This window comes from Montipora capricornis, chromosome 10 (assembly GCF_036669925.1).
Source record: "Montipora capricornis isolate CH-2021 chromosome 10, ASM3666992v2, whole genome shotgun sequence".
NCBI lineage: Eukaryota > Metazoa > Cnidaria > Anthozoa > Scleractinia > Acroporidae > Montipora > Montipora capricornis.
Window position 1 is genome coordinate 64,219,420 of NC_090892.1, and position 13,863 is coordinate 64,233,282.

The 13,863-nt window shown below is 38.5% G+C and overlaps 1 protein-coding gene across 2 annotated transcripts in view; it reads left to right on the forward strand.

Moving 5' to 3' along the window:
* Window positions 1–236: 236 nt before the first annotated feature.
* The window catches only part of LOC138022087 (probable ATP-dependent RNA helicase DDX27), a 20,464-nt gene continuing 6,837 nt past the window's right edge, over window positions 237–13,863 (forward strand). For both annotated transcript variants that reach the window (XM_068869107.1, XM_068869108.1), the window contains exons 1-15: window positions 237–346; window positions 414–560; window positions 2,060–2,119; window positions 2,209–2,341; window positions 3,009–3,088; window positions 4,679–4,777; window positions 5,666–5,771; window positions 6,833–6,945; window positions 7,029–7,089; window positions 8,702–8,852; window positions 10,153–10,252; window positions 12,055–12,196; window positions 12,544–12,680; window positions 12,866–12,964; window positions 13,208–13,290. In XM_068869107.1, coding sequence (XP_068725208.1) covers window positions 254–346; window positions 414–560; window positions 2,060–2,119; window positions 2,209–2,341; window positions 3,009–3,088; window positions 4,679–4,777; window positions 5,666–5,771; window positions 6,833–6,945; window positions 7,029–7,089; window positions 8,702–8,852; window positions 10,153–10,252; window positions 12,055–12,196; window positions 12,544–12,680; window positions 12,866–12,964; window positions 13,208–13,290 — 1,604 coding nt within the window. In that variant the 5' untranslated portion in view covers window positions 237–253. The remainder of the gene's footprint in view (window positions 347–413; window positions 561–2,059; window positions 2,120–2,208; window positions 2,342–3,008; window positions 3,089–4,678; window positions 4,778–5,665; window positions 5,772–6,832; window positions 6,946–7,028; window positions 7,090–8,701; window positions 8,853–10,152; window positions 10,253–12,054; window positions 12,197–12,543; window positions 12,681–12,865; window positions 12,965–13,207; window positions 13,291–13,863) is intronic.

Consider the following 13,863-nt stretch of genomic DNA (forward strand, 5'->3'; position numbering starts at 1 on the left):
AATTTTGTCTCTTCGTTTTATCTTCTTCTTCTTCTTCTTCTTCTTATTATTATTGTTATTATTATTATGTTTTTTTGAAAAAGATGCTTACACAAGATGACCTCGAAGCAAGGCAGATCGTTGTTATGGTTTGATAAACAGCTTTTTGGAAGGGTAGAATCTAAGGGACATTTGAAGGTGCGTGATCGTGCGTGATTGGTTTACCTGTGCAACTTAGTGCTGCGCACATTATGCACAGCGGTTCAGATCCAACATGGCGGCTCTTCCTTTCGTGGGAACTCTTGACTCTGATGAAGATGTTGATCAATTGGACGATGAAACGGACAGTGAAGATGAAGGAGAAAAGGTATGTTACTTCGATTCCTTACAGATTTCTTAAAGTAAAACCAATGATATTCTTTGTGTGGTTTTAGCCCGTAAAGAAAGCGAAGAAGAAGAAGAAGTCTAAATCATTGTTCGAAGAAGGGTTTAATTTCTTTTCTGGGGAGTTGGAAGATGCTAATCAAGAACTCTGGAACCTCGACACTGCTATCAACAGTGCAAAACGAAAACAAGAATCGGTGAGTTTTTATTGAGAACGAACGCTCAAGTCCGGCATTGCATGCCTTTCATGCAGCTGCTGACAGCTGATGTGCAACACGTGGTTACGTATACAGCAGCATTTGTCACAGACTCTCCCTTTCGGGTTATCCGGTAGTTTCCCAGATACTAAAGGAATCGGCCGAAATAATCACGAGTCGCCCGATCCCTTGTGTACAATGTACAAGCGACTTCGTGCCTAATTGTTCAAGTGCATGTTAAGATTTTCTGATATACGCGTACTGTAAATTGTGTTTTCCAGAATAAAACAAAGTGGTCACGGCATCGTCAATAGTTTTGCTGAATGGCATTTTCTACCAAACATTTGAAAACAGTTTTTAATTTGCAGAATCTACAAAAATTTCAATAAAATGGTCTGCTCAGTTTGTAAACAGTAAAGGTGCCACCTTCCTAAATAATCTCATTGCTTATGTTGATGTTGACATTGCTACAGAGAATAGACGTCTGTTTACAAAATTCCTTTGTTTTCTCCATGTAAACCTGCTATCCATTGGACCAAAGAGTGCTTTGTTTTGAAAGCTACATGTAGCAAGGCTCTGGAATGTGGTTGGAAGAATGGTGCAAAATTCAAGAAATCAAAATTGCTTACAACATCAACAAAGAAGCTGCAGTTCAATAGTCAATTCATTTTCTCACTAGGTCAACAATAGAATTCATCTAAATTCAACAGCTAATACAATAACCAACACTTAAAACATGCCTAATCCAACAACAAAAGTGAGTCAACATCAATGACAACAAGATCACTTTGACATGGAACAGCGATGTCAATGTCAACAACAAAATATGCACTTCAACAATTTCGGGAAGAGCAACTGGCTATTGTCCGGGAAAGTTGGAAACAGGAAATCCATGAATGCTAGCAATAGAAAAGGAAGGACAAATTTTATTGTTGACCAAGAGTGAAAATTTTGAATTGCAGGTTGCATAATTGGTTGTTGATGTTGGAAGCAAATTTGATTTTAATTTTGCACCATTCCGCCAACCACACTGAAAGATAAATTTGCCACCAAAATCAATGTTAAAGAGATGAGCCAGAAAAACATGCTACATGTGCACAATGCATTTGCATTTTATTTCATTTCTTCCCTTCTGTTGCAAATTAGATTTCCACATTTAAGGTTTTCCTTGACTTGAAACATCCACATTGTACAATTGTACCTAGTACTGTCAACCTTTATTAAATTTTTCTATTTTATTTCAACATGGTTCGTATCAATTTAGTTGTAGCATGCTTTGCCAATATTGTACAATGTGAACATTGATTGGACCAATTGTAAAATGGTTAAGATCAGACAACTGTCTATTTTAGAGATATTTTCATTTGTGTTGCTGTTGTCATTACTAAAGCTTCCTATTAACAATACACAACGATGATGATGATGATGATGATGATGATGATGATACTGTCACAAGTATTTTTAATTTATAAGTTGTTTTTCATTGTTGGTCTTTTCAGGGTTTTCAATCGTCTAGCCTGCAGGACAAAATAGCAAGGAGAAGAGAAGATAAAAGAAAGGTTTGATTATTTTGTTCGCTATCACATGGTTTTGTCCCTGAAGAAATAATGGTCAACAAAATTAAATGGTGTGCCAATCTTGTTTGCAGGGAAAGAACAGTAAGGGAGCTGATCATGAACAGAATCTGTCTTCAGAACATGTGAATAATGATGAAGCTGAGAAAGAGGAAACCAATGAACAGTTTGATCGAGAGAAAGAAAACGAATGCAGGGAAACTGCTGGTGAGCTGTTTAAAACTTTGCTTTCCACTTCAAAATGTCTTTTTTCTCTCATGAGAGCGACTAAGGTCCTTGTCCACAAGTCATGTATCTGGATACTTTGGAAACAAAGATTTTTTTCTGTGAACAAATTGTTGAACAATTTGTGTCCACACATAGCGTTTTAACTTTTGAATTCCATGTGCCCCTCTACGTGTCTTGAATACCCAAAAACTGTTAGAAAATGCTAACCTCCACCCTAATTATGCCTAAAGCAGGCAGGCACATGCGCTGTCAGTGTCATCGTATTTGAAAACTTCGGTTTTCACCTCTCCATGAAAATATGACTATGACAAACCTCCATTTTAAAATATCTACTGTCCTGGAGAGCGTTTTAGAGAATCTTTGTTTGTATTCATGTAGACAGGGCACAACAATGGAGTGAAAAGCCTTGGTTTATGAAAATACCCAGATACAGTACATGTATGTTTGGTGGGGTCTTAATGTTGATCAACGTATTTTCATATGTCGTGTTAATTGGAGATTATCTTTGCTAGGCTATTTTCATTTACATGATTATTCACCATGTGCAACTTTTTAGACTTACAGCTTTGTAGTGACTTGCTAGGATATTTAATATTATTAAAGAATCACAAATTTTTTTCTCTTTTTGTCTTTTTTTTTCTCACAGTGAACCTTGTCCACCCTTCTTATGATGATATTGATGAGGGTAGCAGTGATGAAGATGATGAAGTAGCAGACAAGACACATGTACATATACGATATATAATTATATTAATTGCTTTAGTGCTATTTTAAGATCACGCAAAGCAGTACTTTTATGCTAATCATCGTGCTCCTGTCTTACACTGTAATTAAAACTTCCATCACTAGCACAAGATCTAGAATTCCGTTCCTATGTCCTTAGGTTTTCTTTGTGGGCTTGGACTTGATGTGAACTACATGTAGTTATTTGTAAAGTGCCTACCACCTCAACACACTTTTCCAATTTATTCTCCGAAATTGTCCCAAATAATAATTATTATATTGTGCTGTTTTTAACCTTTTGATTGAAATTTCACTTTTTTATTGGCTTTGAAAGATGCAAAAACTGGTCATGCTTTGATCCATAACCAAGTAATGAAGGGGAATGGGTTTGATATGAGTTGATGTCACAAATTATATTTGCATCGCTGTTTTCAAAGAACTATCTCAATGCAAAGCAGTCTGTTACATCAACCTGATATCGAACCCATTGCCCTTTTTTGCTCGGTTATTGATCACAGTATGATCAGTTTTCCTGTCTTTCAAAGCCCATAAAGAACTGAAATTTCAATCAAAGGATTCTAAAAACAACACAACATACATTGTACATGTATTTGGGATGATTTCGGAGAATATACACTTATAAAATGGAAAAGTGTGTTGAGGGGATAGGCACTTAAGCATTGTAAACTCTTACACACGCAGACAAAAAAAAAAAAACATACAACTGTTTGCCAAGAGCATGTCCCTAAATGAGATACTTGATTTATCTGGCAAAAACACCTGAAGCTTCGAGAGCAAATAATTATGTTGTGAGAGAAAGTTGTTTCCTGAGTTGATGAAGGTAAATCAATGACTATATGGAGCGATTTAAAAATTAGATGTTTCAAGTGTTCACTCTTTGCAAATTTAGGGATCTGGGGTCAAGAGGGGTTTTTTATACTGTAGGATCCATGCAAGATTTTTTTTACAGGGTAGTGTGCTCTTGAGTGAATCAGTGTCTAAACTTGTTTCCATGCCTTCAATGGGGGACAAAATTCCTTGGGACAGTCAAGAAAATACTAAAGATCATTTATGTAAATAAAGCAAGAAAACGCTATTTCACCATACACTGTAACTGGGGGGTGATGACTGTCTCTCCCCCTTCCCCCTCCTACAATGTTGTTAAAAGGAAACAGTTGTAGAGGAATTTTGGGTTGTGCGGTGCACAAAATTCAACATTGTTTTGGGGGAGGAGGGGGGGCTGTCATAGATTTATCTTTGTGGGGCAAAATGTTCCAAGATTTTTTAACATCCAAGTTGGCGAATGTGCCTTGCCAATTTTCTGCAGTGTGACAAGGGGTTTAAATCCAGACAGGAGGCAAGGAGAACCTACATACATGTACATATGTTTTGCTGAATGATACCTTTAGTCTATTATTTTAAACATCATCATTACTTAGTGGTGGTGAATACAGTGCACATGTGGTCTTCCGTTGACTTCATTCACTTGTGCATTTGTGGTTGGAAATACCAGTACTTGAAATGAGTGAGGCATTGATTGAGGACTTTTGCAGGTCTTGTTCATGTCTTTGTTTTTCTTCTTCTTCAATTCAGGTCAAAGAAAAGAAAAAAAATAAATTTTTTGAAGAACCTCCTCCTCAAGTGATGCATCAAAGTTTCTCAACTATGAACTTGTCAAGACCTTTACTCAAGGTAAAATTGCACAGTGTTCCTCAATTCGTGCACTTATACTTTATGAGATTTTATTGATACCAAAGTGAAGGTTAATTGAATTGGGAACCACCAAACACAAATCAAGACGAGAACCATATTTTTTCACATACATGTATGTGTATGTACAACACCCCTCCCAGATTGAGCAATGGCATTCCCTGGAATCTAATTCTGGAACCACAATAATTAAAACTTTCCAGCAATCAAGGCAAACACAAATAATGTTTCTTTTGCAGTTACACCATACAATTAAGGTGCCTTGCTTTTCAGTGGGGAAGTCCCTTAAGATCAAAAACAATTAAAATTGAAAAAAGGTTGGAGCAGTTTATCAATTCCATAGGGCTGCCCAGTCCCTAGTAATTACAAGCTATGTGTACTGTGACAAAAGCAACATTCAACCCCAACCATTACACTAACTTTATAAAAAAAAGGGGACAGAGAGGCAACCGTAGACCCCCTAGTAACATTTAAATGTCTTGTACAGACATCTTCAAAACCTTCTTCAAGAAGTTGAAGAATCTTTCACGACTTTTGAGAAACCTCATTGAGTTCTTCATGACGAGCATTGAAAATCTTTCACAGATCTGTAGTTTTCAACCAGGGCTACAAAATTGTAGCAGAGTTATACATTAACTTCAGGAAAGAATACAAAAGTATTGATGTATAAGAGTCAAATCAAATTTTGTTTTAAAACTGCATGTTGGGTGAAATTACATTGTATTCAGGCTTTCAACATCTAGGGGAGGAAAATTGTCCTTCAATAAAGGTGGTTGCAGACTGGTTACTGAGTTTCGTGTGGAAGTGACCTTACATTTAAATCTAGTTTTCCGCAAAGCTAAGAAATCAGTGTCTTGTTTTTGTCAAAAGGCTATAAATGATTTAGGCTTTAGTCATCCCACTCCCATCCAAGCATCCACTGTTCCTGTGGCTCTGATGGGGAAAGATATATGCGCATGTGCTGCAACTGGTACAGGTTAGTAAAGAAATGAATGCAATGTAATTTGTGCTCGGATTTGTAATCTCAAGAAGAGTTGTTAGTTTCTTAAATTTTAAGTTGAGAAATATAAAATGTATCATTTCGTTGATAAAATGTAATTTTGTAGATTTACTGTGTAAGAGGAGAGCAGGGCTGGTTCGGTGGTGAGAGCACTTACAAGGGTTTCACTAGAAGCCGGTCTCCGGCGGTACGTATGATGGCCACTCTGAGGTTGCGTGTCAGACAGGGTCGAGAGTCTGTTTGAAGTGCATCGTGGGATGTTTTGGGGACGAGCCTCTGTTTAGGCAGTCCTTTACTCTGCAAAGCAAAACGACTTTCGTACATTGTATATTCTTATACGATAACAATTAACTTCGGGTCAAATGTTTATAACTTACACTGTACGTTAACTTAATGGTAAATAAACCTCGTATGTACCACGATCTCACTGACCTTAAGATCACATCTTTTTGTTTTCCGGACAATTTTGCACCTTGGCAAGCCATTGTACAATAATTATTCCGGTGGTTTAGGAAGCTCAGCTCCAGGTATTCGCTTTCTTGCAACTTGAATTCTTGCTCCGCGCACGCAATGGTCCCGCAAAACGGCCCCAGAATGCAATTTAACAAAGCTCTCGACCTTGTCTCCCGCGCAACCTCAAAGTGTCCAATGCCGCGGTTTACATGTACGTTGTCAGAAATTTGCCTCTCACCACCGGCCACTCTGCCTTGATTTTCCCTCAAACCCTTTTAAAAGACAAGCGTGACCACCACTTACATAGATTAGCCCAGGCATCTGCTTCAAAAGTTATTGAAAGCCCTGCACTTACCAGCTTCCACCAATGTGGCTTGGGTTTGATACTCATAGTCATATGTGGGTTGAGTTTGTTTTGTTCTTTACCACTCTGCTGTGAGAGGTTTTTCTCTGGGTACTGCAGTTTTTCCCGCTCGTTAAAGGAAAAGAACTAAAATTTGGTCTTCTGGATTCGTGGAGCATTAATCCTTGGTACTAACCTTGAGAATAAAGTGATAAAGTTACTTTACTGTTGTTGTTCATAGGTAAGACAGCTGCGTACATGCTTCCAATATTGGAAAGACTTATTTACCGGCCCCAGCAGGCTTCTGTTATAAGAGTCCTCATTCTTGCTCCCACGAGAGAGCTGGCCATTCAGGTAAGATGTGCACGGAAATACAGGACGCCATGAATGCCACAGCACTATTCATTATTTGTTGTCTTTATGAATTTTTGTTCCAGGTTCATTCAGTGGCCAAAGCACTATCTAAACACACCGACATTCATGTCTGTCTGGCAGCTGGTTAGTGATACTGTATGTGCAAAAAATAGTCGTTTATCAACATTTTTTTTATCAAGTATATGCATGCATGTACAATTGTAACTCTTTTGGTGGTGGATGTCATCATAGAAACATCGGCGCACAGATAAATCGGGAAAAGTGATGTCCACATATACGTCATATTTTGCAGTGCGTTGTACCTTTCTTAGAAGAACGACTTTTATTATTATTATTATTATTATTATTATTATTATTATTATTATTATTATTATTATTATTATTATTATTATTATTGTTATTATTATTATTATTATTACTCAACAAAAGGACAATCAAGAAAATATACTAAAAACGAAATTGAATGAAACAAACCCACAGAAAAACGCACCGATTTGAACGGAGCAGAAGTTTCTAGGATTGGATTCGCTTTCATCTTCTAATTTTACTCTCGCTACGTTACTCCTTTTCTCTCGTACGATTTTGCCTCAAGTATTTATTTGTGCATATTTTTAACTCCCAGTGGGCTACACAGGGTGCGAATAAATTAGTAGGGACCTAAGTTTAATTAAATTCATAAATGCTGCCAAAGAAAAAGTTAGAATTTCTTGTTTCTTGTTTTGAAGTCTTATGCCAAATTTTCAAGTAAACGCGGTGCCTATTATCTCTATTAATATTGAGATCAAATTTTTTATGTTCAGCTGCATTAATGAATAATAGTAAATTGTGGCCGATCCTCCCAGGGTTCATAAGCTCCACATTTGAATCGATCCCGCCTCTACAACAGTCTCCTTTGGGGTGGATCGACGAAAATGTGGAGTGAATCGACTCCGGGGCGAATCGACCTCAATCCCTTAGAGTACATGAGAAATAGCTGAAAATGAGACGACCAGCATGAAATGTGAAACGGCTGCCTCAATTTTCGGAATGAATGATCGATCTCCAAAAGCATCCAACGAGCAACAAACGAACAGTGAACGTCAAAGCTCGTCAAACGAAATATCATCAGTGTCCGTCTTTGCTTTCACTGTGACATTTATACATACTGTACGGTAACTTCACCCTCAAGGGTGCCTCATTAAAAAGTAAATTCCCTAGAGATCTTTAATGAAAGAAACGTGTACAGTGTGAGTTATAGACGAAAGGTTGAAGTGATTCTGAATTCATTCATCACATTCCTTTCACGGAAACAAATGAGCCCAACAAACTGACGAGCTCCCAACTGTGTGGCTTCGTCGTTCAGTTGGTAGAGCATTGAACCGGTATCACAGAGGTCACGGCTTCGAACCCCGCTGAAACGGCCGGAACTGTTCAGGTGTCTATACACCTTATTCCAAAATGGCCACCATTTTGGTATTCTTTTGTTTCCATGTAAATTGACCCTTATGGCCTCGCTTTCAAACGTAAAATTCAAAAGAATATTTAACCTTGAACGAGGCCTTAACGGCCAATTTGCATGGAAACAAAAGAATACTAAAATGGCGGCCATTTTGGAATAAGGTGTAGAAGAGACAATCGCTTAAATTGTCCAGATAAGTACGAGGATCGCTTCAATCTTTAGAGATCTTTACAAAGGGGTGAATTTTACCATAAGAAGGGTGGAGTCAAACATTATTGTTTTTCGTTTTTCGTCAAGGTGGCCTTGATATGAAGGGCCAGGAGGCAGTTCTTCGTAAAGGACCTGACATAGTGATTGCTACACCGGGAAGACTTGTGGATCATCTTCATAACACTCCATCATTTAGTCTCCACACTGTAGAGATTATTGTTCTTGATGAAGCTGACAGGTGGGCTCATGCTTTGTAGGGTTAGGGTTTTGTGTATCGAACCCCCAGTTTCTTCATGTCATCCACAACAACACGACCAGCGCTAGTTTCGAGTATTTTATACTATTACTGTACGTACTCTCTTGTTGTTTATTAAAGAGAAAAATGTCACGGCCCCTTAGTCATGAATTTCACCCTACCCCGGTAATACCGTCACCCCGTTAATACGGCCAATTTTTTTTGGCCCGTTGATGACCGTATTAACGGGGTTCTACTCTATTATGTTCGAATATTGAACCCAATCGAAGTCAGTTCGATTGAGTTCGATTACTGAACGTTCGATTGACTACCCTGGGTTGTTGACACGTAAAAGCGTTGGAAAACTGTGAAAATACTTGTTTTCATCGTTTTTGAGCGTTGTAGAGTGGGTAGGTGAAAACGATCACAGTGTCGATGAAAAATAATTTGCTTGGTTTTCGCCGAGATGAAAACGGGGAGTTTTGAAAACGCATTAACATGGATGATGCCAAAGTAGTTGAGGAAATAAGAAATGTTGTACTACGTAATGAATTAATTTTTTGTGGCCCCAGCCTGTGTTAGAACTTAAATTGTGGAAGTCGAACTGGAATTTACTAAATTATGCCTATTTCGCAGTACAGAATTTAGTCTTCGTCAGACAAAACAGTAGTAAGAACTCGACTCTAGAAGATTTTGAAGTGAAGCCTAGGATTTAGATCGATGCAAAAATCTCTCTCTTTTTTGTAACGCAAGGTTTTTGGTAAGTTTTCGTCTTTCATCCACACTAAAACGCCCGAAACTCTGTTGAGAACAAAGACTTTCGGAAACGATTCCTAAGGTGGAGCGTCTTGAAAGCGCTCGGTGTTTTAGCGTGGACATATGAAAACGGTGACGTCGGGGTTAGAAAACGTTTGAAACGCATTAATTTTGTGCATGTGGATAGGTGAATACGAAAACGTGTGAAAACGATGGCATAAAAAGCGTTGGACAATTTTGAGAACATCGTTTTTGTGTGTTATGTTGTTGTAGAAAGCTGGAAACGAAGGTGTGAGTGTAAAGTAGTTTGCCTCGTTTTCGGCGAGACGAAAACGGGAGTTTTGAAAACGCATTAATGTGGATGATACGAAAGTCCCATGTATAGTAGTCGAGGCAATAAATAGAGTAACTCCATAATGAATTAATTTTTTTCTTGGCCTCACCCATTGTCCCAACACCCGGCAGAACCTGACAGTCTCATGAAAGAAAAAAAGAAAGTCACTTGACTGTATTTCCCGATTTATGTTTTGTTCATTCTTATCTCTAGAATGCTAGATGAGAATTTTAAAGATCAGATGGAGGAAATTGTTAGGCTGAGCCCAAGAGGAAGACAAACAATGTTGTTTTCAGCAACTATGACAGATGAGGTACAAGTAATTTTGAAATGCACAAGCCAACAGATCTCAGATTAGAGATTGCATTAAATTCGGCTAAACCGCTGATACCCTAACCTCTATGAAATCTTAACACGTGACATGTAACATTTATGGACGTTAAAAACTAGAGTTACCTGACGCAAAAGTAAGTTCTAAAAATCGATTCGGCATTTACTTGTACTGCTAAATAACGCGTATTTTACAGTACAGATAAGTCTTCGGCAGACAAAACTATAATAAGACCGAGTCTAGGCGAGTCTAGAAGTTTATAGAGATAAAGCTTAGTCACAATGTCGACGCAAATCTCTTTCTCTTTTTTCCAACTCCAAACGTTATTTTCAGATATACATATACGAATGCTTATTGACAAAAATTGCAAGATACACCTAATACGAGAGCAAGACCGCACAAATACGAACTAACGATGACTCGCTTACCAAGAGACAGAATTGTCCGAAAAACGAAAAGATTTGATCCAAAGGTCACTGAGGTCGTAGTACATATGATGTTTACTTACTAACGACGTAAGGTATAAAGATTTCACCCGAATTTTATTATCGTACAAGAATATACGAGAGTATTTTTGCTTTGCAGTGGACGACTGCATAAACAGGGGCTCGTCCCCAAAGCAGTCCCACATTGCAATTCAAGACTCTCGACCCTGCAACCTCAAAGTGGCCAATAGACTATTCCCATTGGATTTGAATTGGGTATAATGTTGAGTTAGCCGAACTGGTCTATTGCGATTAAGCGATGGCTACTCGAGGAAACTTGAAAAAAAAAATCGAACCTATCACCGTCCAATTACTAGTTCGGATGTTCTGCCATAGAGCTTTAAGATACTTTGAGAAACAACCTCGTTCCTAGGGTCTCATCGACAAAAAACCCTGGGAACGAGGTTATTTGAGAAAAGGGCCGTCAAACTGGACTAAAAAGGGGCTTCAGTTTTCAGTTTTTATTTCGTATTTTATATAAAATAACACAACGCTATGCAATGCTCGCAGTTAGCAAGAAGTCGAGGCGAGCAGTGCTTGCAAATATATTCCAGATAAAATGGTTACAAATACATAACTATGCATTCACATAAATAATAAATTGGTTTTAGAATACGGTTAGTGCAGTGGAGAACAGCTTAACACTTGCACGGTGTAACATAAATAAACATGAAAAAAGTAATTCAAATTGAATAAATAAATGACTAACTACGTGACATGCTAAACTGAGGAGTCAAACTTTGCCAATATTATCGAAACAGCAATGTAGTCATCATATTTTAGTAGTCTTTAGAAGAGGATATCATTAACATTATTTTTGAAGTTGGATTTTGACATCTGGCGCTCTTCACAAGATAAGCTATTCCAAATTTTAACGCCAATTCTTGAGAAAGATCTGTTTTTAATATCTATTCTCGAACATTTTAGAAAATAATCTCCTCTTTTCGATGATCTCGTCTCGTAAGGATGAATATCAGCTTGTTCGGTGAATAGGTCAAATATATTAGGAGGTGGCAAGTTGTTTGATACGTCGTGCAACATCATAGCCACAGATTTAAAATAGAGCCTATCTGAAGGGTGAATTGTTAAACCAATCCCGGCTTTTTATGGTCTGAAAAATTCCATATGTTCCATTAAAGATAAGGAATCTTTTCGACACAGGAATATTTCAATGACTGACGATTTTCCATCATAAGTTCCTGTTTTTTGTATGTTTGAACATGTCCGCTCTAAAAAGGGGTCTCTCAAACCCCGCGCTCTCTTAACTATAACTGTTCATTGCGGATGTGTTATTTTCAGGTTGAGGAACTTGTGAGTCTATCTTTGAATCAGCCGGTGCGATTGTTTGTCGATAATAACACTGATGTGGCTCATAACTTGCGACAAGAGTTTGTGAGGATAAGAAACAACCGAGAAAATGATCGATTGGCCATAGTGACAGGTAGGTGGGTCTTGTTTGAATGAAAGGGGCCAGTAATAAACGTGCGAGCGAAAATCTCGCTGTAGTTAATTCTTTCGCTTCTAAGGGTTCCCCGTCGACGAGTGGAATCGTCAGACGAAGACGTAGTAAAATCTGTATGTGCCTTTCTTTGGGTGGAACGGGTTAACGGTAAAACTGCTTTGTGATTATGGACTAAGCTGCGTTAAATTTAGAATTAGTTTTTACTCTAGTTCGTTTGGGAAAGCAAGTCTGGCGTTTTTAGCGCATTAGATGTTATTTTTTGGCCAGTTCTCTCCCTTTAATCATCTGCGCTGTATTGAGTTGTATGTATTTGCCTCTCGTTCCAGCTCTGTGCAGTAGAACCTTTAATGACCACTGCTTGATCTTCCTGCAAACCAAGAGCTTAGCTCACCGACTGCGAATCATACTAGGCCTGTTGGGCTTAAATGCCGAGGAACTGCATGGTAATTTAACTCAATTACAGGTTTGTAAAACGTTTGTTCTTCACCAGATTAAAACTCCGTTTTCGTTTGATTTTTTTAGGCCTAAAATGCCACCATGACAATAATCACTTCTCATCTTGTTGATTTAAATTTCAAGAATAACACCACTTGACTGTCCCAGTGGAAGTGTATTATGAATGTAATTTTGTGTTGTTTGAATTTTTAGCGTTTGGAGGCTTTAAGAAAATTCAAGGAGGGAGAAGTGGACATTCTTGTTGCTACGGATTTGGCTTCCCGCGGATTAGATATTCTTGGCGTTAAAACAGTGAGTGTTGACTAACATTTTGCCACAATAATTTTTCATTCTTGCAAAAGCAAATAACTTCCAGCTAGTTTGATTTTTCCTAATTGCAACTCTGTTTTGAGTCCGAAAGGCCGAGCTCGAACACGTGGGGAACCCATTCGAGGTGCATCCCCGAGACACGTATAAGGCCGGAAACCGGAGTCAGGTTAAGTGTTCGCTAATGCTGCAAGATGCGATGCGATAAAGCGTGCTCTTTATTTGCAGGTTATCAACGCCAACCTTCCACCAACCCTGAAGCAGTATATTCACAGAGTGGGAAGAACGGCTCGAGCAGGGAGGAGTGGAAGGTAAACAGTACGTGTTACGCATTACGCAACGCCAGGTACGACCGGAACAACGCTTAGGGTGTTAAAACGACCATCTGGAAATGCTTACATCTTCTGGCCATAAAACTCGCACACCGTCTAAGCCCAATTAGCTAGCGGTTTTCTCGTCTTTCTTGAGATGGCTCGTGCGAGCGGCAAAGCCGGGCTGTGAGGAGACTGACTGAGTTTCCCTTTTCCTGCGCCCCATACCCCTGGCGGTTTCGCCTCTGTCTGAGGCTAACCCTTCTCAGAACACATCTTCGCCAATCAATCCATTCCTTTCACCTTTTGCTTAGTGTACAGGTAGGGAACGTGTCATCACAGATATCATAATCACAGTATGATACATTATTTGGTGAAAGTATTTGAAACTGTCAATATGATATGATTTTCGAAGCGAAAGAGCATCGTAGACCATGAAGTAACTAAGCATCAATGATCACACAATATATGTGTAAACAACCTGTATCTAATAGACACCATGGCATAGTCATAGTTTATTGGAAGTGCAAATATTATATAAAACGATTTTCTAAGCGAAAGATCTCATCATAG